Below are 27,129 nucleotides of genomic sequence, written 5' to 3' on the forward strand. Positions count from 1 at the left end.
TTACGCAATTAACACGGTAGAGTTTAGGTAAGAAACCCCTCTTTAATGTGGAGGTAAAAGATCTTCTTTCTTCTTGCGCATTCCAGAAGCTTCCTGTGGTCACGATCTCTTGGAGATCGTACATTGACTATTCGTGCCGTAGACAAGCTAGTGCATTCCTTTTCCACGGGAGTAGGTTGACCATGGTATCCAACTCTATTTTCAACATGATGACATAACTTTCAACTCTTTCATAGTTTGTCTCCTTCCGAGCTTTTCCCTTAGCCCAAAGGCCAAGCCCAACTATTTTCCTGTGGCCCAATAACTTCCTGGGCTCTAGGCTTGAATAGAGACTATTCCACTCCCCACAATAATAATAATAATAATAATAATAATAATAATAATAATAATAATAATAATAATAATAATAATTGTACGGCTAACAGGCCCAAAAGTACGCGTTGGGCCGTAGGCCTTGTCGGAGGACACCTAAGAGCTCGAAGATAGATAAACATCATCACAGAGGTCCACATTAGTGTATGAAGAGAGAGGTATGGTCATGAGGGTTTAGGGAGGAAGTCCGAGGACAAACGACACCTTGGCTAATCAGAGCAGAAGTCAGAGGGTGTGGTTTGCCATCAAGAGCAACATTCCAGAGGCTTTCGTTGATAAGGATAAACGTCAGGACGGCGTAGGACAAAAGGAAGCTAAGAAATATCTAAGAGAAAGCTGCTACCACTGCACTGAATGTTCAGCAACTAACTCTCTGGCCAGATTAATGTGGAGGTGATATTTGAATAGTAATATTCAGCCTTACAACCACTCCTAGAGACTTCAGGAATGTGCTGATGGGATAAGGATCAAAGCCAACCACTTGACCTACACGTGAAAGGGGGAGATGAAGAAGAATGAAGGGAATGTAAAGAAGAGGGACACCATTATGAATGGGGATCAGAGATTGAGAGAAAAACACTGTAACAATAAGAACTAGACTTGTAACCAAATTCAAAAGATATATATATATATAAAAGAACTAGTCTCCTCGGACTGTGCCGTGACGATTTTCTTTAGGCAAAACTAGTTTATTCTTGTTTTCTTGTTATCTGGGCTCACTGTAATTACTATTTATCTCGTTAAATCCTAGTTTTATAGTCCATTATCTACAAATTTATTGTTTTGGGTTCTTTTGGCCTAAATCATTTTTCTTTTGGGCTTAGGTACCAAACTGTATCCTTACAATTGACGTCGTCTATGGGGAAACTACTTGAGTTTTGGTGAGATTAGCATTCAGTCATGGTGGGCATGGGATTAAACTGGGAGGAGTCCGTTGGGTCTTAACGTTAGAATCATTTTGTTAATCTTGAGCGGAGAAGGGACCGAAAGGTGATGGAAATATGCATGTGTGCAGCGGAAAAATAACAGATTTACTTCATTCATAAAAGTTAACATGTACCATATAAGTTTCAAAATTTAAGAATAAAAGAGTGTACCTTGGAGCAGTGAATTTCAAAATCAAAGATCATAAACGCTTGGGAACACTTTCAATCTTCACTCCAATTCCACTAACGCCCAAGATGTATGATTTCTCAATCAGTTCTAAAAGGAGAATGTCAAGGAGTGTCTAACACTTCTTCCACCACTTCATAATAGTGTTCTTACAATTCTCTACAAAAAATTCTGTATGTTTCTCCCTTTGTGTCTAACTGATTATTTAATTAGGCTGGCCTTTTGGGCTTTTCCAATTGGGTTTAAGTGTGTGGCTTGGAGTGGGACCAAAATGGACCAATAAGACACTAGCTCCAATGGGCCTTGGGTTTCTGTAAACTCTTGACAAGTCCAAAGTTACCATTAATTATATTTAATACCACTATATAAATATAGTTGCACTCTAGGCCTTATTTATAAATTATATTTCAAGATTTTATTGTACATGCAACCCCTTTATAAAATATTCATAATAATACAAAGTCATGAAAGAAGATTGTCACTTTGTAGATTACTACATCTTAATTTCTTGAGTACCTGGTTTAATGTTTTAAAGTTATTCATCATATATTTATGAAATCCAATATATATATATATATATATATATATATATATATATATATATATATATATATATATATATATACTTTGGTAACTCCTTACTAAAATGGTTAGGCCTAACTCTCTGAATAACAATCCCATTAAACTTATCTCAAATGAATATTTTGTATCTCCGTTAAGAGATTATGAATTTCATTTTGAGAATATATGTTCCATCAACACTAAATGTGGTTGCCCAACATACTGAGGTTTTGACCGTTACTCTAGATCTCACTCCTGATATATCAAAGCAACCTACACCTCATGATCAAGTCTATTATTCTCTTATGATTAAGAGTTCATGCAAATATAAGTCGTGAGTTTATTATTCATTTGACAGTCGTTGAAAGAATAATAAATCTCACACGGTCCAGTTCAATATGTTTGAACTCTTAAAACATATCAACATACCAATTAGAAATCTCCATTTATATGATCAAGACAAATCATCTTAGTTGATATGTTATAGTCTTCGCAGATGAAATGCCCAATTTTCATCACTGACTACGAACTACATTTTGAGTTTATAAGGAATTTGTGATTTACATCTACTGTGACTAAATCACATACAATGCATTTCATGGACTACATGATAATGTCCCAATATTCATGTTACCATTATTTTTAGATAATAATAAAACAACTTTATTAAACACAACATTAAGTTATACATATTGTCATAGATAATAACATACATAATATCATACAATAGGATTTAAGGGCATTAATTCTAACAAAAGGTTGGTGCGCACACCACACACACTGGTAGGAGCCAGTCTCGTAGTGGGAGTCACATCTCCCATGAGGAAAATACTAGAAGCATATAGTTGGAGACTGACCGGTTGAGTAGGAGGTTACACCGTGAGAGATGTAAGGGAACTCCCTCTAGTTCTGACCATTCTTCTAGTGGTGATAGTGACAACAGCTACTAGCTTAGGTTAAGGACTCCCCCCAGTGAGTCTTTTTTGTGTGACGAGGAGCGCCATTATAGGCGGAGAGGGAAATAGTGTTAAAACTTTCTTGAAATGATTTGTTAATAATTTTTCTAAGAGTACTCATTAACACGACCCATTTACAATTTGTTGAGATGACATATTGTAATTAATACCACATTATTTTTACATGAGACTATACTAGTTTCACTTTTATTAGTATATATCAATCACACGTGAAACCTAATAATTATAAAAAAATATTATGAAATTTATTGTGCGTTTAGATTTATTAAATAAAAAACGTTTAAGATAAATACATCATGGAATCACATGGTATAAAATCAAAATAAACCCAAATTTTAAGGGTCAAAGATGTAATTTAGTCATATATGGAGATTCTTATCGACTCTTTTGGTTGCTAATTGGTATAAGTTCCTGTTGTTGGTAGATATTGTGCAAAAAGGGGTAATTATTGGGTACTTCCGGAATACCATAAATGTGTACTCCCTCCTCTCACATAATTGTGGGTCCTACTAATTAAATTTATGATGAGACCCATAATTCATATGAGAGGGGTAGGAATGACAACGGGTCGAGTTTGGGCCGAGTTTTTTCATACTCGGACCCAACCCGCTGGCCTGAACCCGGCTCGTTTATTAAACGGATTTTTTTTGGGGCCCAAACCCGTCCTACAGGCCCCGTTTAGGCCAACCAGATTCGGGCCCAATCTGCGGCCCAAATGGTGGCCCAACCGAAAAAAAAAGAATTGAAGCCTAAACAGAGCCCTAACGAAAATCTAATCACAGTTTAGTAACTAAAATTATTCAAAAACCTCAAAATCAAACTAAAAACCAAAAAAATACTTGAGAATTGAATCAAAGCAACGAATAATTAACTTCAAACTCAAGGAAATTTTACTCAATCAAACTATTCCAAAAAGCAAAAAATTGAAAAGAGCTAAAGAACTAATCTCAGAGTTAATGCTGAAAATGCAATCTATCAAAACTCTAATGATTCCTCTTTTTTCTCACACATTCTTGGTAACCAAACAGAACTAGGCCTAATGAAAGTCAAATCACAATTAAGTACAACCAAAATGATTCAACATCCTCAAAAAATACACTAAAACACTGAGGTGTGAGGGCGTTATGAGATGTGGCTACGTGCTAAGGCACTGAGGCGTGAAGGCGTGATGAGACGTGGCTGAGGGCCTGAGGCGTGGCTGTGTGATGAGGCGTGAGGGCGTAAGGGGTTGAGGCGTGAAAATGGAGTGAGAGGTGGTTGGGTGAAAATGGAATGAGAGGGGCTGGCTTAGGGTTTCATTGCTAAAATGATATATATATATATAAAAGAGGGGGTTTTTGTAATTTCACCTCACCGGGTTATATTTGGGCCGGGTTCCGGGTTTTTTGATAAAATCGGAACCTGACTCGGACTCGCTTCGGTTTTTTTTAAAAAAACCCATACCAGACTCTATTCTTTATCGGGTTGGGTAAAATTCAGCCTATTAGGGTCGGGCCGGGCCAGGTATCCACGGGTCGATCTAAATTGCCATCCCTAGAGAGGGGAGAGTACGCATTTATGGTATTCTCGGAGTATTTAATAATTTTCCTGTAAAAAGTGGGTTGATGTTTGGTTGTTTTATTTTACTTAGATTCTTACTATTTATAAATGAAAATTGTAGTTAAAAGACAAATGTATTTAAAAAAAAAAAATACAAATAGGGGTTTTTAGACTTGAGTTAGGAGGACTCTCATGGGGGTGGCCCTAAGATCTATAAGAGGTTTCGAATCTAGAATTTCATGAATATTATAGGAACCACTTATTAAACTTTTTAAAGTTTATATATATATATATATATAAATATATAAAGAAGAAAAAAAATGTTAAAAGTGAATGAAGATGCCACATGCATTTGGCGTGGAAGAAATAAATGGATTTGATTGTTATAAAAGGCTAAAAGCAAGGTCCATTTTTAAAATTTAAAAGCACAAGTTTTTTTTTTTTGGTGTAATGGAAAAAGTAGATGGTAATATGCCATTTTAGAAATAGGAATATAGGATACCTTATTGTTTTGTTAGTCAAGTACACAAGAAAGTTAATGTAACTAAAGCGAAGAATTAATAGATTTTAGTATTATTTGAACTTTAGAAACTCAAATAACTCATTTGTAACATTAGAGACTTTTTTTTTAAAGGAAAATTAGAGAATAAAAAAGCATAAGGGCTGTTTGTTATCGTTGTTTAAACAACAATTTTTAATATTTAAACATTACATATATTTTTATACATTTATTTACCTACACGTATTTCTAAAAAATACAAATAATATTGCTAAAAATCTCTTACCAAACATGTTCTTAACATGTAAAATTTAAAAATCAAAAGTGTATTTTGGCATAAAAATATATATTTCTTTCATTTTAATCTATTATTTTATAAACACTTGAACTTTACTCATTTACTTATTACTTTTTATTTGAGATGGAACTTTTCCATATATTATGGTCAATTCCATGTCTATAGACTCTATACCCTTCTTTTTATGGAACTGCACAAACATTGGAAGCCCAAACGTGTGTCAATAGAAAATGTCCCGCCAGTTGAGTTTGTCACTCGGGAACCCAAACCCACAAAGCCAAAAGGACACAGACTTGGCGCTACAGAGGAGACAACGACTGGACTTGCCGACATTCTTGGGGTAATTTATTGTATGTACTGCTTCCTTATTTTGTGTTGAAAATCCTATGCTAATGCCATTCCCTGTTTTGACTCTTGCTTCTTGTCTGGTTCCATGATTATCTTTTGAGTTGTAGTTTTTGAGAGAATTGCATTACCCATTTACTTAAAACTTGTTATTTCAACACTAATACTTGTAAAAACTCATATAGGTAGCTAACAAATTCACCAATTCATTGGAATTTTGGTCTGTAATGAAATATTCAGCAACATATAGTTTCTCACACTGTCACACACTTTTTATTCAAACATGAACGATGGTTTTGAGTTAAAAGGCTAGTACATTGAATGAACAGTCACAATTGGGAAGCTGAGCCTTGTGATTTCATGAACTGCAAATAATTTGAGCTGGGCTAAAGCAATTTTCTCTGCTGAGGCTAATCAGGGGTTTTTTTTTTTTTGGTTGTTGTTATGGGTTTGGATTAATATGATTCCTAGATTAAGCAATTTGTGGGAACACAAGGAATGTTGAGGGGGAGGCATAAAGTTTGCTGTGGGGGGGGTGGGGTTTGAATCATGTTTTATTTTTTACTTTATGGTATTACCAATGCCTTGTAAGCATTTTCAAAACTTGTAAGAAAACCAGTTGGGCCTGGGTTTTCTGGCTTTAGTCTAAAGTGGATATCTTCTCTTCTCATTGATGTTGAGGGGATTTTTACATTGACGAGTCTTGTGCTTTCAGAGTGATTTCTAGGGAATTAAACTTGGTGTATCATGTACAAATTGGCGAGAATTGGTTGTCATTGTGAATTGTGAAATCTCAAATACTATGAACTGCATGTAGGTTAGACTTTAGGGTCTTGAATTTATTAATCTAGGTTGCATTTGACACTGAAACTACTCTAATAAAGTTTATAGGCATGTTTGGAGTGTTGCTGTACGCCCCTTTTGAATGCTTATACCCTTTTTGTACTTGATGACTCTTCAGTTACTGTTAATCATATGTTGCATTGTCCTCGACTTTAGGAGTAGTTTTCCTTGGTGATGTGTTGAGCTATCCTTGCTTTATGGAGTAGTTACTTAGTAAATATCCTCATGTCAATTCTATATGTTTGGCCTTCTTTCTGTTTTAAAGTTGTTACTTGAGAAGGTTATCTTTGTAACCTTTTCAATTTCTAGCCATTGTATAGCCATTAGATCTTGACACATGCCTTTGATTCCTTGACTTTTAAATATTTGGTTAGACATAGATTATTTGGCTTTCAGGCTGAGGGCACTAGTAATCATTGTGACCCTTATAAATCATACTCTGATTGGCCAATTTAAAATGTTAATATATTATTAAGAGTGTATGATTATGAAAATATAAAAGAAAATTATGTAGTATGATGTGCTATTATGCTGTTTTAGTACAATATATTTGACCCTCAAGTTTAACACTCATGAGATTGTCTGAAGTGCTATTATGTAAAGGCAAGAATTTCACCTCCATCTCTCACTTTAGGATTTAAATCATATCAAATTATACAGTAGTTATCAAATGCTGAAGTTTAATTGTAGTTATTGTGGATTGTTTCACTTTTGTGCAATATTATTCTCATTTCCTTGAGATTGTTTGTGGATAATATTTTAATTAAAATATTTAATTTACCTATGTATGAATGGGATTGAGTTTGTTTAGCTATCAATGTTGTTGTTAATAGGAATCAGTTGTATTAAGCTCTAAATAAGCTTCGTTATTAATTGTTAGTAAATTTAATGTTGAATGTTTATAGTGTTGCTCTGATATTTTGTTCTCTTTGCAGCTCTGGGAAGGTGCCTTACTTGCTCATATGTATGAAGGATTCTTATATTCTTACCTTGTTTATTCAGTGGGGGCTAGGCATTGCTGGAGATGGTATTAAATATTTTCATCCTATCTGTTTCTTCTTTACTATTTATCTTATTATTCAATGGAAAAGAAACTGTGCTTTTAAAATCCTCAATATTAGAAGTCATATATTTAATTTGAGAGCTTAATACCTCTTTCTGCATGACTGGAAAATAATATATTGTCAGGTTTAAATTTTATATCTAGCCTTCTTAAAGTGTTTCCACTGCTCAACTTAATTTGATTTTTTTTTGGATAGATAACAAAAAATTTTATTAAGAAAAAAAATCCAACCCAAGTACATTGGAGATGTACTGTGGGGGCAAAAATCAAGAACCAAAATTACAATGATCAACTTAATTTGATTTGTATTCCACCACAATTTGCCTCCCTGAGTTTACAACATATTAGATAATATCCTCTACCTGCAAGTCAAAAGTTTGCTTAAAATTGGGATAGCATAACAGATGATATGGGGTTTTACATTTGTTTTCTGCCTGACTACTTGGGACTTGGGGTTGATTATTTCTTTTAACTCAAATCTATTCAGAACTGCCATGTCCTTTCAAATGGTTGATTATGTCTGTTTTCTGACAAACACCACATATACTTTTGACACCTATGATGATTATATTCAACCTGAACTCTGGAAATTAACTTCACTATGTTTAATATACATCTAGTTCAATAATTAGTTTTGTATGACTGCATAATTATTTATATTTTCTGCTGTATGTTTGTTGTGTCTATTGTTCTTTCTTGCTGGTGCTTACATAGTCTGGGCAATCTGACGGGGCTAGATATGCATACATGTTCTCATAAACATATTGTAAACACAGAAAGGGATAATTATGTACAACCTTATTCAAATATCTGAGAGTTCCTTGCTTCCTATCAAGAGATCATTTTTTGGACTTAAAGCATGTGGGCTTGATTCTCATTTCAGTACCCAAAGAGTAGCAAAAGTTTGTTACGCTGATGATTATGGAATTTGATTCATGTTCCTTTACCATGGCAGTAATGCCATCAAATGTATTAGAAGTTCAGATCATGCTGATTTATTTATCCAATTTTCCTGCTACATGTACCAAAAATATTATTGAGAGACATGGTTTCTTTAATTTTGTTAATGACAAATGAATTACTAAATTTAATTTCAAGATTGAAGGATAATCTTTAAATTTGTTCAATTACTTTTGAAAAATCTGTTTTTAAACCCTAACTAACCAATTAATGGATTAAGTGTTGCTTAAGCCTAGAGTTTTTTTTTTTGAGAGAGAGTTTTAACCTATGGCGTCCGTTTTTGATGATAGCTCTTTATCATCAGACCAAGACACCAATCAGTTTTTGGTGTAGGCGGGGATTGAACTCCAGATCTCTTATACAACCATCAGAGACTTTACCAGTTGAGCTAACTAGAACCCACCTTAAGCCTAGAGTTAGCAATCAAATAGATAGTGCTACCACATTGAAAATCAACCACATGTATGTCACCACAATCCAAAAGTGATAAATATGGTAAAAGCAATAAAGGCACCCAAGACATTAATGACTAAGTGGAAAACGATTGCAGAACACTCTTCAAAGAAAATTCACTCTAGGGTAACCTACTCATGTGAAATATCACTATAGAAGAATGAGTTACAATTGTCTATACTTACAAAACCTTTGTAAATACTCATTCTATATGAAACCTCAACAAACAAATCGTTTACCTTCTACTATCTAGAACTCAAGAATTCTTCTACAAAACTTTCTCCATGAATGAATTCGTCTTTGACCATCGGAACTTCAGTAACTCTTCGTAGGGATATACCAATGAACTCATTGATAAAAGGGTATGGCAACTCTATGGTTTGAATGAGAAACTCACTAAGAGAAACTATGGAAGGAACTTATGAGGTAAACACTCAAGGGAGAGGTTTTTTGAAGTTTTGGCTCAAGAAAATTAAGCTCTCACAAGGATAGCAATATGAGAGCCTCTCTCCTAAAAAATTGAGCATTAATGGTTGGTATTATATAGAAAAAAGATTAAAACATGGAATTAACAAGCTCAAGCTTACTTTCTAATAAAATGTGGGCTTGGGCTCAAAAGCACAGCAAGAGATTAGCAGTGTTAAGCAAAGGTAAGCAGTCGGGGCCTAACACACTGTGCTGTAAGCTAAGCTGTTCAATTTAACAGTGACGCGAGGAGAGAAAGACTTCCTAACTTGTAATCAGCTGGCATCCTGCTCTTGAGTCCCTTTGTGGACGACTCCCATACAATTCTTTTTACTTTTTACTGCAAGTGATTTTCATGTTTTGAGTTCACTCGAGCAAGTATTCTAAAACTTAATTTCTCCAAGCTACTTCTTGGTTAGGCTGGCATCGAAGGATGTTAGAAAACTCAAAAGAACTAGAGTTTTGAAGGCTCATGTTTGTCAAGTGTATTCATTAATTTAATTCTTTGTCTAGTTCAAATGTCAATTTATCCAACATCCTTCTACATTTATGTAGTTTATTTCTCCATGTGCAATCCTTTAATACTGTCTTTCACTTTAGAAAGGAACTTTAAACAGCTCTAGTCTCTTCCTTCCAATTGATATGAGGTTGCATCAGTGGAATAGCTCATTCTTGAGGGTGCATAATGTGGTAGGGGAATTGGTGAGTGAAATGCATAACCAAATCAAATGCTTTGTTGTTAGTAAGGTTACTTGCTTATCTCATAGGTTGTCTTTGACTAGTCTCCTTCCACAAAATGAACTTGCCAGTGGCTCCATATGTGTGTGTATAATAGTCCTTACGCTGTTTGTATGTCTGAACTGTACATTGTGCAATTTAATGTTTTTTGTACAAGTTGGTGAAACTTACTACATGTAACTAGGAATTTCTAAAATGTGTCAGGTCCTACGTAGACATGGTTTCCTGTAGAATATTGTTGCTATTAGAATGCTTGCTATCGGTGCGTGGCATTATTGATCATTTTGACAAAATTCAATATGTTAACAAATTGCATCAATTTGAAATGAAACATGGCATGAACTGATGGGCTTAAATATGTCATCTATTTCTAGGTCAATTCTGACCATGTTGGGACACTTGGGTAATGCCTGTGAAATAGTGGTGCATATGGGTGATAAAAGGATCCTATTATAATCTGGAGTACCTCATATTTGGAGATTATATGTAAAATTGTAAAAAAGAAATAATAGGTCTATTCAATGTCTAAGCAGCATCTGAACATGCACCATTGTATTATCTTATATCATTATTTTGGGTCTTTTGTGGACTTAACAGAGATTGAAACTTATGTAACCTGTGCCATGGTTTCCGTTGTAGAATATTTTGATCTTCAAAACATTTAGTTATGCACCTAAGTTCCACATGTACGGAATCTTATATATTTTTATGATACTTCTTTTTTGGATTTTTCTGTTCTTATCATTACACTGAGACATTGTATTTTCAATTTAGAATATTTTGGTCTTTGTGGAATGCAAGACAAATGAAATTTTGAATGATGAGATGGTATTTATAGTAAATTATATTTAAGTGGGATTTCCTATTTCTTTTTGCTGATTAGTGATAATTAGGCACCCAATAGCTGCTTGAGCTTGAGGCTTGATGCTTGAAAAGCCAGGCAATAATTCAGGATGCATCATTTCAGGAGGGAGAAGAGAGCACATGGTAGCTGAATAAAAAGAGGGGTCTGGGTCATGCTGATTTGGTAAGTAGTTCCTTGATAAGTATGTATTCTTTTCAAGTAAATATTTGCTTCAAAATCCTTTTGAACTGCAAGAAGGTAACAAAGATACTCTCCACCTCTTCATCAAGTATAAATTATTCATGTCTAAGATAAAAGGATATTTAGGTTCTATTTCTAACATGTTATCTAAACCCACCTAAAACTGATGAAGGAAGCACAAATTTTTTTAAAAAAAACTTGTTCACATTGAATTTTTTGGAGTCAATTTTATTTTTATTGGTAAATTATATTTTATTTTAGGTATCAGTAGTTAATTATTTTTATTAGTATTTTTATTTAATTTCCTAGAGTCAAGGGTATGTTTGTATTTCAATAATGAGGATTTCTTAAGTTACCTAGAATTAGGTTTTTATAGTTGATTAGAATTAAGATTTCCTATGTCTGTTAGAATTAGGGTTTCGTTGTAGCAATCTATATAAGCACAGTATTGTACTCCTATGGAGACAAGTTGACAGTTTGATCGATATTAAAATTTCTCTTAGAATTCTTCCTGTGGCCATAGGTGCTGAATCCTAGAGGTTCTCTCTTGTTTGGTGCTACTTCAATCAAGCTTAGTTGTAGACTACTAGGTTATCTATCCATTAGTTTTCTGCTCTTCAATTTTGCTGTATCGTTTTGGTTTGTCCTGCGTCAATAACACAAAACATCTTATCTAAATTATGAATGGGAAATCTGTAATTGCACCCTACATTTGATTTTTCCTCAAGCAAAACAAGCAATCTCTCTCTTGGAGTTTTAAACAGTTTCAGTCTTAGCCCTGTTGTTGAAGTCAAAGGAAAAATGTAACAAAGAATAAAATGCCACAAAAATGCTCACAAGTATATTCATTTAAGAAGAGGTAGAAAGCTTTGAATAGAGTTTCACATGATATTAAATCTTTCCTCCATTTTTTATGTACAAGGAAAAATGCAAAAAGAATAAAATGCCACAAAAAAGCTCACAAAGTATTTTCATTTAAGAATGGGTAACAAGCTTTAGAATTTAAAATGATACTTATTCTTTCCTCCCAAGTGAGGTTCATTAGGGTGAATCAATGGAGTTCAGATCCTTCTGATCATTGAAACTGAAATAATCTCCATAAAGCAATGGCCATTCCTCCATCCATTCTATTTAATGTTTTTTTTTTTTTCAAGTATTTTGCTGAAACGTATCAGGAAACTATTTGGAAAAAATCGCACCTGCATTTACAATGTCTTCATTTGTTGCTGCGTCTACAGATTTAAAGAAAGGGAAACCTACCTCCTAGAAAGTTTGTATGGACTTCCTATGAATCATCATATTTAAAGATAATGTAATGAGTTCATCTCATATATGTTTCTTTTTCTAAAATGTTGCTCTCAATTTCTTTCCTGTTTCCAATAATTTGGCATCATTCTACATTGCAATTTCTTTCTTTAAACTTTTGGGGCTTATTAACTTCTTTTGAATTTTAAACTTGTTATCTACTTGAACTTCTTTTTATTAGTGTTATTATTTCTTAGACTTATAAAATTATTTTGAATTTTAAACTCTTCAGCTACTTAAACATCTTTTTATCAACTTTATTCTGTCTTACGTTTTCTTCCTTACAGTGTTCTATGATTAAATTATCCTGCCTTCCTCGTTTCTCATGGCTCGTGCAAAGAGAATGATTGGGCGCCCATCAGTTTCTTATGAGGTGGAACTCGCTGAGAGGGAATCATCAGTGGAGCAATCAATTGAAGCTGAAGCTAATGATACTGCACGTCTTCTTGCTGATCAATTGAGCAAAGAGAGTGAGAAAAAGAAGTATCTTCTTCTATCAACTTTTATCCCTATCACCTTCACTAAAGAAGTTGGTGAGTCTTCATTGAGCTCAGGTGAACCTTCTAAACATTATACATTAGGTCCAGCTTTCATAGGTCCTGCACCTAACAAATTCCTGCAATATTTTCCTTCTTGTAAGAATGGATCACCATTGTATCAAACAACATATTTTGACTGGGGCATCTGGAACAACATAATCTCGATTGCTTCATGGTATCATTGTGATCAGACCTGGTCTGCCTGGGTTTCTCGGATGTATGCCATTTTGAAAGACAAGTGGGTTGATTTGGGTATTTGTGAGGCAATTTGCAGCTCTCAGTTTGAAATGCCTCTTAATCAGCCCCTAATTGCGGCTTTGTTGTTATTTTGGTCTCCCGTGACCAATACTTTTCACTTTCCAGAGGGGTTTATGACCATCACTATTGCTGACGTGGTTAGTATGCTGGGATTATCAGCAATTGGGGATGTTCCTTACCCTGGCTATTCTCCTCCAGGTGTTGAGTCATATCATTGCCCTACTAAAGGAAGTGACTTAGGATATCAAGTGTTTTTGAAGAGAGAGGTGAGATATGATGACGAGATCACTTTCCAAGAGGAGTGTTCTTTCTATCTCTATTGGATTTGCAAATTTCTCGTTTGCAATCCATCAAAACGTATTCTTCAACAATTTGTGCCACTAGCTGTTGCGCTTGCTAAAAGGAAGAAATTAGCGTTGGCCCCATATTTTGTGGCCAATCTATATCGAGCTCTTTATTCTCTAACTGGAGAAAACCTTTCAAAGTCGATTGGTGGTCCTCTTTGGTTCCTCCAGATTTGGGCTTACGCATATTTCCCTATCTTAGCTCCAATTATTATAGATTATGGGAAATCTAAACCTATTAATTACGCCCAAATGTGGATGGAGGCTAGGTATGAGAAAGGAATAACTCCAACATTCAAGAGGTGCTTTGAAGTTTTCTTTGATATTGATAGGTCAAGATTGGACTTTGATTTCATGCCATTCTTTGAGAGGAAATTTGGCTCAAAGGAATTTCTGATAATGTCCTCGACCATGGAAGAACCCGACGATATGATTCAACAGGTCTGGGGCAGCTGCCTTTTATCTCGAGAGTTGATCACATATGGAGTTAAAAAGGCTGGCACTGAAATCTATACCCCATCTCTGGTTGCTCGACAATTTGGGCTGGTGCAATCGATCCCAGCTCCCCCCACGTGGACAATCAACGACCCTTGGAATACTCGAATCCAAGTGCCAGGGAATATCTTGGAGACTTTAGCTGCTGATTGTGAGGGAGCAGTGACCAGGTTTAAATTCAGACATTTTCAACAACTGCCAAAAGCCACAGATACCTTCAACACTTGGTGGGCTACATATATGGCCTCAAAAAATGATCCTGGGATTATGAAGCAAGCAGTAAGAAATCATTGCCCTGCATTTGCTCTTGAGGAAACACTTGGAGGTATGATTTATTTATATATATATTTTTAAATTTTTTTGAACTGATTTCTTTTCATGAGAATAATAATTGCCTTAATATATTGTAGATGTCATCTCAACCTCTTACCAAGAGCCGTCAGAAGGTGACAACTTGAAGGTCTGCACTGTCCTCTCTCCTGTGCCTCTTCAACAAGTGTCTCCTCGACGGTCCCTAAGGCGAAAACAGGTTGATGCCAAGAGAAAGCTTCAAGCTGAGGAAGAAGTTGATGCTGAGAGGAGAACTAAAAAGGATAATGTCACAGAGATCGAGGCTGATCTCTTAAAGCTTGTAGAAATGCAGGCGGAGGTGGACAAACAAATTGCTGCTCTTAAAAAAGTAAAAAATGAATTTGAAGAAGAGCATAGGAGTTTGATCAAAAAGAAATTTGAGGAGGATGAGGGCAAATTTGAAAAGAAAAGGAAGGTTGATGAAGAGCGTCCTAAAAAGAAAGGGAAGAGACAGAAGGATAAAGAAGATGCGGGAGATATGGACGAAGAGGGGAGGAAGAAAAAGGAATTGATTAGCAAAAAGGAAGAAGAAGAAAAAGAACAGAAAAATAAAAAAGCTAAAAATAAATTTTCTGAATCATTTGAGAAAAAGCAAAGAGAAGAAGAAGAGAGTAAAATAAAAGAAGCAGAAGATAAGAGGAAGAAAATTGAGGAGGAACAAAGGCAGGAAGGAAAAGAAAGAAGGAAGGAGGAAGAAACGAAGACAAATGATAAAGAAGAGCACATGAGGATGGTAGCAGAGGAAAATGGAGAGGAGGAAAGAAAAAGAAAAGAAAAGGGCGAAAAGAGAAAAGAAGGAGAGGGCAGAAAGAAGAAAAAAGAGGAAGAAAGAAAAAGGCAAGAAGAAGAGAAGAAGCAGATTAAAGCAAAGAAAAGAAGGAAAGAAGGGGGAATTGGTGCCACTCTTGGCAGGGAACCCTTGGCCCTCGATCATCCAGACGTTGGGCTATCCACCCCGTTAGATTCATTGGTAAGCAATTATGGCTTTTCTTTGTTTCTTTTATGTTTGTGCTTTTGGTCTGTTATCTTAGCATTCAATTATATTTATTATTGGCAGGGCTCTTACTCAAAAGAACCTCTACCATTCTTGACTGAGGCTGGAACACTCAATTATCTACTCAAGCAGGCCAAATTGACTTGTCTCACACTTGATGAGCCTTCAAATTCATCTTCTTCGGCCTCCGGTGCAACTCCTGAACCTTCTCAAGAGAGGCTAGAAGAGGCTTTGGTAGATTTGACGAGCTGTTTCAGACTTGGAATTGAGAAACTGTTGCTCAACACTGAAGTTCTTAATAAGTTTGAGTCTTCATCAAAGATTCTTCTTCAGCATCGCTTTTTCCTCTCTGAAATTAGACAGAGCATGCTTAGACTTTTCTGCAATAACTTGGCTAATACCACAAAGCATTTGAAGTTGAAGCAAACAAAGGAGAAAGAATGTATTGAGTTGAGGAACCAACACAAGAGGTTGATTGAGACCCGAGAAACCTATAAGCTTCAACTAAATGTCCTCGTGGAGCAAATCAGCGAGAAGGTTAAAAGAAGGGAACAAATGGAGCAGGAACTTATGGTTCTGAATGCAGAAATCACTGAAGTTCAATCTAAGCTCCATCATCTTCAAACTCAAAAGGCCACAGTTTGTGAAGAGTTAAGCGAGCTACCAAAGACTGAAGAAACACTTGAGATGCAACTTCGAGACATTTCAAAGTACGAGGAATATGTAGAAGATGGCTGGAGGGTGCTTCTTTCTATTTTTGATTTCTCTCCATAAGTACTTATGCTTTAAGCCAGTTTTTGGGTTCTTGTAACTGTAATTTAAAATTAGATCAGTTTATGCTCATTTTCTTGAAGCTAGGTGTGCAGGACTTCTAAGTATTTGCCATTTATTGATCTTATATGTTCACTGCTGTCATTCTACATCAATCGATAGTTATTTCTATTAAGTAATTTTCTAACCAAGTATGATCCTTCCCATTTAGCATACCATTTGCCACATCTTGAGTCTTTTACTCCAATGTGTAAAATGACCCTCCTCTAAGTTTCCAACAGCAAAAGACTTAAATTTTACCCCCTTTTTTTTAGTAGGCCTTAGCCTTTTTTGGGAAGTATAATCAAATTCAAGAAATTTGCTTGCGACTCATCAATATCATCAAACTAAGAACCATGGCTGTATTGATAATCTAATAATATAGTTTTGCTCTGATATTTTATTCTCTTTGCAGCTCTGGGAAGGTGCCTTCTTACTTGCTCCTATGTATGAATGATTCTTGTACTTGTTTATTCAGAGGGGGCCAGGTATTGCTGGAGATGGAATTAAATATTTTCATCCTGTCTGTTCCTCTTTATGTTTTATGTTATCATTCATTGGAAAAGACAATGGCTTTTAAAATCCTCAATATTATAAGTCATTTCTTGAATTCAAGAGCTTAATTCCGACGTATGCATGACTGGTACAAAATATCTTGTCATGAGTAAGTTTTATATCTGAACTACTTAAGGTGTCTCCAACTGCTCTACTCCATTTAATTTTCCCCCCACAATTTCCCCCCTTGAATCTTGATTATCATTATTAGATGATATTCTCAACCTGTGCTTCAATCATAAGAATAATTGAAAGTCAAAATTTTGCCTTTCTGACATTGAGATAACAAAACAAATGATATGGGATTTTACAGTTAGTTATTTTCTGCTTCATTACTTGGGAGTTGGGCTCGATTATTTTTCTTGACTCAAATCAACTCAAGACAGCCATGTCCTTTTCCAATGGTTATTTTGTCTGTTTTCTGGCTATCACCTGATTCACTTGTGATGATTATGTTCGACATGAACTCTGGAAATCAACTTTGTTATGCTGATAATAACTTGTTTAGTGTGACAGCATCATTATGTATATTTTCTGCCATGTGTTTGTTGTTTCTAACTTTCTATGTTGTTTTTTGCTGTGTGCTTACAGTGCTAGACTGTTTAAGTACAGAAAGGGGTAGGTATCCACTATTTTTATTTAGATATCTGAGACTTCTTTGCTTCCTATCAAGAGATCATTTTTTGGACCTAAAGCATGCGGGTCTGATTCTCATTTGCAGTGCTCCCACTTTGTAGCAATGACTTGCCAAGTCTGTTATTCTAATGATTATGCAATCTGTTTCATTCATGCCCCTTAACCATGGTAGTAATGCCATCAAATGTATCAGAATTTCATTTCATGCTGCATTATTTACCCTGCTTGTAATTTACTTCATCTCATGTGCTGAAAAGATTATCGACAGACACGACTCCTTGAGTTTTATCAGACACATGTATTCAAGATTGTATGATGGCCTTTTAATTTGTTCAAATACTGTGTCTGGCTGAATATAGTCTGTGGTGGTCCATGCTTCAATAACTGTTGGTAAAAGTTCTTTTAAAAAATTGAAGGTTAAAAACTTATGCTAGAAATTAGTTTGAAAATGCCACCTTTTATGCCCAATGTACTCATTCCATAAACGTGTTCCCTTGTGTCTTTTGACGTGACATTTCATATAATGGACTTGTCCAAGCACTTAAGGCTTAGCATGAAATCTATGATAGATATTGATACAGGACATGAATCTGGTAAGATTTTGAGATGCCAGCATGACCGACTCATAAAAATTCTGGACACAAAACATTGGCATGTTAGTAAATGCGTCTTTGTGAAAAATGTTTAATTTCATTCTCAGAATGTGTTTCTTAACTCTCTTTTTGTTTTGTTTTGTTTTTTTAATTTAAAAAATTTTTCATCTCATTGCACTTATTTAGAAAAAAGATGGCCTAAATTTGGGATGGTTTATAAGCATGAATTTTGGATATATTGAATTGTGGCTCGCACGCCTTAAGCTAATTGTAATATGCTATTCTTCCCCTCTCACTGCCGTGCTTTTCCAAAACTAGCTACCTATAAATATAACAAAAAAGCTCAAAATTAAACACACTAGTTGATGGAATGGAAGGTGGGATACTATATTCTATAGCCCAAGTGCCTGCTTCTGAAGAGATAGAAGTAGGATCCTAGTGTGTCTTCCTTTGGTTGGCCTGTCATCAAAGGATGTTAGCACACTCAAGAGAACTAGAGGTTTGAAGGCTTGGGTTGGTCAAGCATATAAATTGATTTAATTCTTTGCCTGGTTTAAATATCAATTTATCCAACAATCTTCTACATGCAAGTAGTATCTTTCTCCATTACAATCCTTTGAAACTGTCTTGTACTTTAGAAAGAAGCTTTAAATGGTTCGAGTCTCATACTGACAATTGATATGTGGTCATTTAGCGATAGTTATATAAAAAAATCAAAGCATACTGCCAGCCGTCTAAGTATGGGTTGAATAGCTCATTTTGGAGGGTACAGAAGGGCAGGGGCATTGGTGAGTCAAAAGGCACCACCAAATCAAATGCTTCTTTTTAAGTGATAGGGGACCATGCGCTCAGAGCATCCACATTGGTGAAGTTATTTTTTTAGTTATTTGACACAACAAAAAATTACTTTATTTATTTTACCTACTTACTTTACAAAACATCCCGCATCAATGGATTTATTTTAGCTTTTAACATAATTAAATAATATAAATAACACAATAAAATAATATATCTATTACAATAAAACAATATATATCCATTGCCATAAACATCCACCACAACCACCGAAACCACAACCTCCCTACACATAGAAAATTCCCATACAAACATTTACAAGCTGAAAAAATAATAAGCATAACAATCAAATTATTAATACCATTTGACCTAGTAAAACCCAATTTCAATTAACAATCAAATTATTAATATATCCTTTGTTTTCTCAATAACCAAGCAAAAGGGTTGCATGACCCCAACCCAAATCCCCAATCTTTTTCCTCAACCCAAACCATCAAAAATCACCAATCACAAACCAAACTTCAAAAAATTTAGGATTTTTTGAATAACCCCAAAGCAGAATCAACAACATAAAAAAACACACACAAAGACGGCGATGGGGCATGGCCTGCGTGGGTCGGCGATGGCTAATTGCATAGAGAGCTTTGGTGAGAATAGTGGATGAACGAAGCTGGGCTTCGAAGATGGGTGAGGAGGATGGTGTTGGCGTGGGTTGGATATATGATGGCGTGGGTTGGCTTGGGACTTGGGGGCTTGGGTCGGCGGAAGGGGTGGGTTAGAGTTGGGCATGCAAGTTGGGTCTGTGGTGGCGTGGGTCAAGGGAGTGGGCCAGTGAGAGTTGAGCTTCGGGGTGGGCTGGCGGCAGTGAGAGTTGAGAGAGAGAGAGGTGAGAGTTGAGAGAGAGGTGAGAATGAGAGATCTAGGGCCCGTTTGGCACACAAGTTTAAACACATGTTTTCAGTTTTTAAACAACATTACACGTATTTTCATACACTTTTTCACCCACACGTATTTTTAAAAAACTGAAAACATGTGTTTAAACACACGTACCAAACATGCCCCTAAACTATGGGGTAGAGGATAAAGTAAAAAAAAAAAGCAATGAAATAATATTTTAATTGAGAGGGAAATAAAAAATTAATTATTTTTTTTAGTTTTCAGCTATAGTGCACAACCATATACAGCTGTGCATTGTAGTTGTGTAGGTAAAAAATTTACCTATACCACTACCAATGTAGCACCCTTTTTGTATATGGTGGTGCTAAAAATAGTTTTTTAGCTTTTTAGCACCACCGTTGTGGATGGTCTTACCCATTATACCAAAAGTTATAGTTGATGGTAAGAACACAACTTTATTCTTTTAAAGGGTCCCAGAACTAATGGGCCAAATGAGACTTGACTCAACCCTGCCTCTGCCTATGTTAGGATGCTGAACTTGGCCCAATAGCCCTCTGCCCAACAGTAAGGTTACTTGCTTATCACATTGGTTGTCTTTGGCTTCTGCATAATGCATTTGCTAATGGCTCCATATGCATATGTATCATAGTTTCTCTGCTGTTTATATCTCTTAACTCTAAATCATGTAATTTTATTTCAAGTACAAGTTGGTGGAACTTACTACATGTAACTAGGAATTTTAAAAAGGTGTTAGGTCTGACATAGACTTGGCTTCTGTAGAATATTTTTGCTAGTTAGAATTAGAATACTTGCTATAGATGTGTGGCAGTATTGATCATTTTGAAAAAAATTAATATATTAACAATTTGCCTTAATTTGAAGCGAAACATAGCATGAGCTTAGATATGTCATCTATTTCTAGGTCTAAGTTGAGCATTAAGTACACCATTTTCTGGAGTACTTGAGAAATGCTTGTGGAATAGTGGTAAATATGGGTGATAAAAAGATCATACTATTTTCTGGTGCACACCATTTTGGTAGATCTCTTTGTAAAATGGTAAAGTAAGAAGATAGGGCTATGCAATGCCTAGCTGGCATCTGAACATGCACTACTGTATTATTTTATATAATTCTTGTATTTTGGATTTTTGTGGACTTATCTGAAACTCATGTAGTAATCTATATGTGGCGTGGTTTCTGTTCTAAAAATATTTTGAACTGATAAAAAAGGTGGAGACATGCACCTATGTTCCACTTATATGAAAGTCTCAAATATTTTAATGATACTCATTTGGATTTTGTGTTCCTTATCAGACACTGAGATATTGTATTATTATCAGTTTCAGAAAAATACTGTCTTCGAAGAATGCAGGTCTAATGAAATTTTGAATGGTGAGGTATCATTAATCATCACGAATTGTATCTACGTGGAATTTCCTATTTCTTGTTGCTGATGAGTGATAATTAGGTACCCAATATCCATTTGATGCTTCAAAAGCCAAGCACTATTCCAGCACAGAGAAAAGAGCAAAAGATAGCTGAATAGAAAGTGGGGTCTGAGTCATATGCAGATTTGGTAAGTTGTTCCTTGATAAGAATGTAGCCTTCTCAAGTGTGTCTTGGCTTTAAATCGTCTTCAAACTACAGCAGGGAACAAAAGACACCCTTCACGTCCTCGTCAAATGTAAATTATTCATGGCTAAGATAAAGGACATTCAGGCTCTATGCTAAGTTGCTAACGTATTGACATATAACACAAAACATCTTATCAAAATTATGAAAGCAAAAATCTGTAATTGGACCCCGCATTGATCTTTCCTCAAGCAAACAAAGGTAACCAACAACATCTATCAATGAAAAAAATGCTACACAAAATACGCAACCTTCGCAGCGAAGGTTGTGTATTTTGTTGTGATCATGACATTTTTCATGCAGTAAATATGCTCGCTAGTATATAATTTGAGAAGAGAGAGCAAGCTTTGGATAGAATATAAAATTAATGATATTAAATCTTTCCTCCCATGTTAAAGAGGTTCTTTAGGAAGAATCAATAAAGTTCAGATCCTTCTTTGAGGAAAAAGCTTTACATGACTATATCTATATGTACTCCACTGATAGAATGTAAATGGTTAGGCCCATTTGGAGTTTTGGCCACGGTAACTCTGGTATCTAATAGGTGGTCTTACTCAGTGCTACTGACAAAGAAAACTCACTAACCATGTTAAATTTGATGCTTTTTGGGCCCAATGACTGACTCGAAATTTATGATTGCAGTTTGGAAGGTACAGCTGATTCAAAGTGGACCATGATTTCGTGGCTCTGATGAATAGATTCAAGGTTTGATAAGTCATCTTTTTACCTTTATATCTCAGTTTGTCTTTGATACATCTCTTTTATAGGACCAGAGAGATATAGGCACTGTCTATACTGACTGAAGATGTATTTTACTAAAATCTATTGTCATCAGCTAAGAGGGAAAATCTTATCTAGATATTGGATCCCTTATACAATTCTTAGAGCATCCACAACAGTGGATCTAAAATTTTAGCAATTTAGCTATACAAAAAATTACTTTATCTATTTTACCTATACACTTTACAAAACATGCTGCAGCAGTGCATCTATTTTAGCTTTCAACACAATAAAATAATATAAACATTACAATAAAATAATATTTCTATTACAATAAAATAATACAAACACAAAACAAAAAAACTCCACAAACCGATCCACCACCACTGCCAACCAACCAAGATCACAGGAAAAAACCATCAGCGCAAATCACACAAATCACAAATCACACCAACAAACCCACACAAATCACAAATCCAGCCATAGCCACGCCACGAAATTCGCGGCGTTCTTGAATCCGATGAAGGCGGTGCCGATGGAGATCGACGGTGAGATGGAGGACTGGGCGAGATGGGTCGGCGGCATGAGACAGTGACGTGGGCGATGAGAATGAGGATCGGCGGTGAAATGGAGGACTGGGAGAGATGGGTCGGCGATGAAGATCGACGATCCAGAAGTTATCGGCGGCGAAGCTCGACGATCCAGAAGTTATTGGCGGCAAGGCTCGACGATCCAGAAGTTATCGGCGGCGAAGCTCGACGATCCAGAAGTTATCAGCGGCGAGGCTCGACGATCCAGACCTTATCGCCGGCGAAGCTCGACGGTTCAGAACTTATCGGCGGCGAAGCAGAGAGTATACGAGGGAGAGAAAAAAAAAATAAACCAGAGAGAGAGAAGGAAAAATAAACCAGAAAAAAAAATACGAGGGAGAGAAGAGAAGCCAGAGAGAACGAAAAAGAAAGGAAGAAAAAATATTTTTTAAAGGATTGAAGAGAGAGAAATTTATTAAAATAATATTTTTTTTTTTACCTTTGAGCTACAGTACACATCTATCTTTAGATGTGTACTGTAGCTGGAAGCAAAAAAAATTTTGCTATAGCTCCACTGCTGGAGCACACATTTTAATGGTTGAGAAGCTAAAATATAGCAATATAGCAATATGCCACCACTGCTGTGAATGCTCTTAAGTATACAAATTAAGGTTTTTCATCTATCACTGAAATATAGTTATCTATTCTTCTTTTCTAGTTGAAAGTCTGATCAGAGCTAGGAATGGTATACTTTCATGCTAGAGCACTGATTGGTTCTCAAAATCGAGTGAATGTTTAGAATTGTACAGCTTTATGGGGTGGAAGTGTGTTACAAGAGTTAAAGCATTTTTCTCCATTTCTGCTTGGTAAATAAACAAAGCATAAGTGCTGTATTTATATTGTGAAGGATATCATTATCAGTTAGTAATTTACCTGTTGAACCTTTTTATTTAGATCACACTTTAATTACTTCGAAGTTCAATATGGTCTATGCATAACCTCCCGTAAGTTTAGATATCCCTTTTCCTTTAAACCCTTTGGTTAGGAGTACAGAAGAGTGCAGAAATGATCATGTAAAGAAATGGTATTTAAAGAGAAATTGATGTTTTCCTGTAAAACAACTAAACAAGTGAAAAAGACAAGGATAATAAATAGAAAAAGAAAGAAAGAAAGAAAAGAAATGATATTATTCTGTGTTAAAATATTTCTTTGGACATATTTTTTAGGCTGAGAGCATTTCCATAGAGTTTTTATCCGTTTTAATATCCCTTGTTCGTTTCATGAGTGATGAGAATATATTGTATCTGTATTCTTGATCATATCTTTTAGCACAACTTTTGCTACAATTTGATGAGGTGGTGGATTGTGATTAGTAGACAAAAGTGAAGGATCCATATGAGAAAATTAAACTTTGAGCGGCAAACAATCACTTTCATATAAACTCATCACTTTTTACCATTGCTCATAATTGAACATCTGAACTATCACTTTTTACCATAGCTTATAATTGAACATCTCAGAATTATGATAAATATTGTCATGTACTTTTTCATTATATCTTTCATTCCCAAGTTATGCTTACAGGGAGTGTTACTTTTTGTGTATGTATATCTATATATATTTTTTTGATAGGAGTATATCTATTTAACTACAAGAGCCCCATAACCATAAGGAACTTAGAATTCTAATACAGTAAAGTGATTTACCCCTTATTAATTACGATTTGCGCATTTAAGGAGTTCTGAAACTCTATTATAATTGAAACTTCCATCTAGGGAAAGTAATTGCAGCTGAAATTTACTGTGCTTGACTTTCCAACTGTGTATTTAATTGCTTTAATGTCTAATCCCAAATTCACCAACTAATTTTTGAAAGGTTCTGCACGGTTTTTCTCATATAATTTATTTTGGAAGTTGGAAGTTGGAACTATCTGGTAGCGGTTACATCTCTTGAGGAATCTTATGTTTTTCCTTACTCTTTAAGTAAGGAGGAGGCAAATCCACTCATTCCAACAATATATATATATACACAACCCATCCGTTATAGGCTAGTTTAATTTTTAAGACTATAAACACGTGATGACAAAGACAAAGAGCTGCATACATAGAAATAGTCATATCTAAATTATAGGTGAGAGCTACATCGTATCATAAAGAAAAGATAATACAACCTCAAACACATTCTAGTAACTCTCCTGAGTGTTATAGTTGGTTAAGAAGAAATTGAATAAAATACATCATGAAATAGTATTAAGAGACAAGATCTCTAAATAAATACATAAGGAACTTATTTTTTGGAAGCTCCAACTTTCAAGGCTTATGGTGCTGCTGGGTGTAGATGTAGTCCAAGTGAGCCTCAGAAAGCACCCTTCTCTTTAAGCATTCTTCATTTCCCTCGTTACAGTTCTCCATCCCCATGAGCTGCTGCAAAGTACATAATCAATGTGTGAGACATCAGACATATATAGATTCAAACATGCAATAGAAGAAGAAGATGAAGAAGAAGAAGAAGAAGGAGGAGGAGGAGCATACATTCATGGATTCACTGCCTTCCAAGTCTGCAAAGGAATCCCCGGAAGCGATTTCATTGAGTTTTACTTCCACTTGTCCTGCAAAAGGGGCCAAACTTCAGTTTTTCAATATATAAACCTAAAGAAGAGCAAGAAGAAAAGAAAGCAGCAACTATGGGTAACCTTGTTTGTTTGCTATGGAACGGGAAGATATTTTTGAGCAGAAAAGAAGCAATAGTAGAAGGGCAAGGATAAGAGCACTAGAGTGAAAGCCTTGCTTCATGCTTGAAACTTGAGAGAGGGAAAGAGAGAGAGAGAGAGAGCAGAGTACACTAAGTGTGGAGCTGATGTTGGATATAAATACATGCAATGCAACAATGGAACTCTGCAAGTCACATGGAAGGTCTTCTACCTAAAGAAGGCAGTTTATAATAACCTTAATGTGGACCCAACCCACCATCCTCTTATTGTACTATACTCCATGGTGTTGTGACAACACCACTACTTGACATATGAATGTGAGAGAGAAAGAGAGATAGATTATGAGAGCTTTAGTCATTGTCTGCCATAGTGGTCCAAAGTAAAGTCCAAAGTCCAAAATTCAATGTAATAGTGGTTGACAGTCTACACAAGTCAACCTTTTGGGCAAGCTAACAGCTGTTACCCATCATAACTTTTTTTTTTACCTTTCAGATTCCTTTTTACACGTGGTAAGATTTTGAACTGTGCAGTTCAACTGTTAATAAAGGGTAGAGTGAAATGGATTACTAGACACGTTAAGATGTAGACATATGTAAAATAAAGTGTTACTCAATTTGACTAGTGTTTAAGTGGTCTTATTTGTGTTATAAGTTAATATAGGGGATAGTGACCACTTCACTACAACTTTTTTACAATTTTTTTTTCTTTGTAATTGATACATAATAAAAATAGTCTCAACAGTGCGAATCTTGGTAAAAATGTTATTGTTCTAATCACCATTTACTACTTTAATGATTTGTGAGATTTTAAAAAAACTTTAATGATTTGTGAAAAATATTTGTAAACAAAATTGAGTCTATTACATTGTTCTTTTCAGTGATATCAGACCATCTGTTATCTATTATTTATGTGTATTGTACTACTGAAACAAATTATCTCTTTGTGTCACTCACAATGACAGCCAACTATATGAATAAGCTTGCCTCTTAAATGATGAGGTTTTGTCATGTTTGCTCTGGTGATAGCTAGGCAAGATTATGAAACTTTTTGCACTTGTCTATGGGCGCAAACCTTGTATGTTGTATCTGGGTAAGGATTATATATATACATGCAACTTAATTATCATTCAGTTTGATTATTATTATTATTATTATTATTAATAGGGAAACAATGGTGGAATGCTGCTCCATTATGGAGTTCATCGATGCGCTCATCTGTACTCAACTGAATAGATCAGATGGCTATTTTTATATTGAAGTGGAGATTAAGCTTCTCTTTTAGGGGATTTGAATCTTTGAGTTCTTGCTAATAGAAGAATAAAGTAATATGAAAATTAAAACGCCATTGATGAGTTTGGATTCTTTAAGACATTTATATTAATGTGGTCTAATTCCCTTAAGAATTGAATTAGAATATCGAGAAATTGTGTGTCTGCTAGTCCCAGACAAAATGTGATTGGGAAACATGATTATAATCTTTACTCATGACATGTCTTTGGACCATTTTTATGGGACTGGCACTGGGAACTCATAATATTATTTTATAATGTCTTATTCTTTTTGACGACGACGATGATAATATATATATGTGTGTTTATACACAATATATAAACAACCATCTTTTGCTCTTTCGTGAACTAAAGAAAAATTTAAAAGTGAATGTTGCACCAGGTATTCTTCTTAAAACTGCTTTTT

At 35.2% G+C, this 27,129-nt stretch overlaps 2 protein-coding genes across 7 annotated transcripts; one reads left to right on the top strand and one right to left on the bottom strand.

Moving 5' to 3' along the window:
* Positions 1 to 5,561: 5,561 nt before the first annotated feature.
* LOC142605524 (uncharacterized) lies at positions 5,562 to 16,498 on the top strand. Of its 6 annotated transcripts, none has more exons than XM_075776923.1 (6): positions 5,562 to 5,699; positions 7,483 to 7,574; positions 11,110 to 11,253; positions 12,864 to 14,537; positions 14,623 to 15,533; positions 15,621 to 16,498. In XM_075776923.1, the coding sequence occupies exons 4-6, from the start codon at positions 12,902 to 12,904 to the stop codon at positions 16,329 to 16,331; spliced, it is 3,258 nt and encodes a 1,085-aa protein (XP_075633038.1). In that variant the 5' UTR covers positions 5,562 to 5,699; positions 7,483 to 7,574; positions 11,110 to 11,253; positions 12,864 to 12,901; the 3' UTR covers positions 16,332 to 16,498. The 6 variants fall into 6 exon arrangements, with proteins under 6 accessions (XP_075633038.1, XP_075633036.1, XP_075633039.1 ...); XM_075776921.1 differs by having other exon boundaries at positions 11,120 to 11,253; XM_075776924.1 differs by having other exon boundaries at positions 5,574 to 5,709.
* Positions 16,499 to 24,804: 8,306 nt separating this feature from the next.
* Positions 24,805 to 25,738, bottom strand: LOC142606872 (putative phytosulfokines 6). The gene is made up of 3 exons (XM_075778233.1): positions 25,418 to 25,738; positions 25,257 to 25,333; positions 24,805 to 25,148 (listed from the first exon to the last, which is right to left on the bottom strand). The coding sequence occupies exons 1-3, from the start codon at positions 25,515 to 25,517 to the stop codon at positions 25,035 to 25,037; spliced, it is 291 nt and encodes a 96-aa protein (XP_075634348.1). The 5' UTR covers positions 25,518 to 25,738; the 3' UTR covers positions 24,805 to 25,034.
* Positions 25,739 to 27,129: the final 1,391 nt, after the last annotated feature.

Source organism: Castanea sativa, chromosome 8 (genome assembly GCF_040712315.1).
Source record: "Castanea sativa cultivar Marrone di Chiusa Pesio chromosome 8, ASM4071231v1".
Lineage (NCBI taxonomy): Eukaryota > Viridiplantae > Streptophyta > Magnoliopsida > Fagales > Fagaceae > Castanea > Castanea sativa.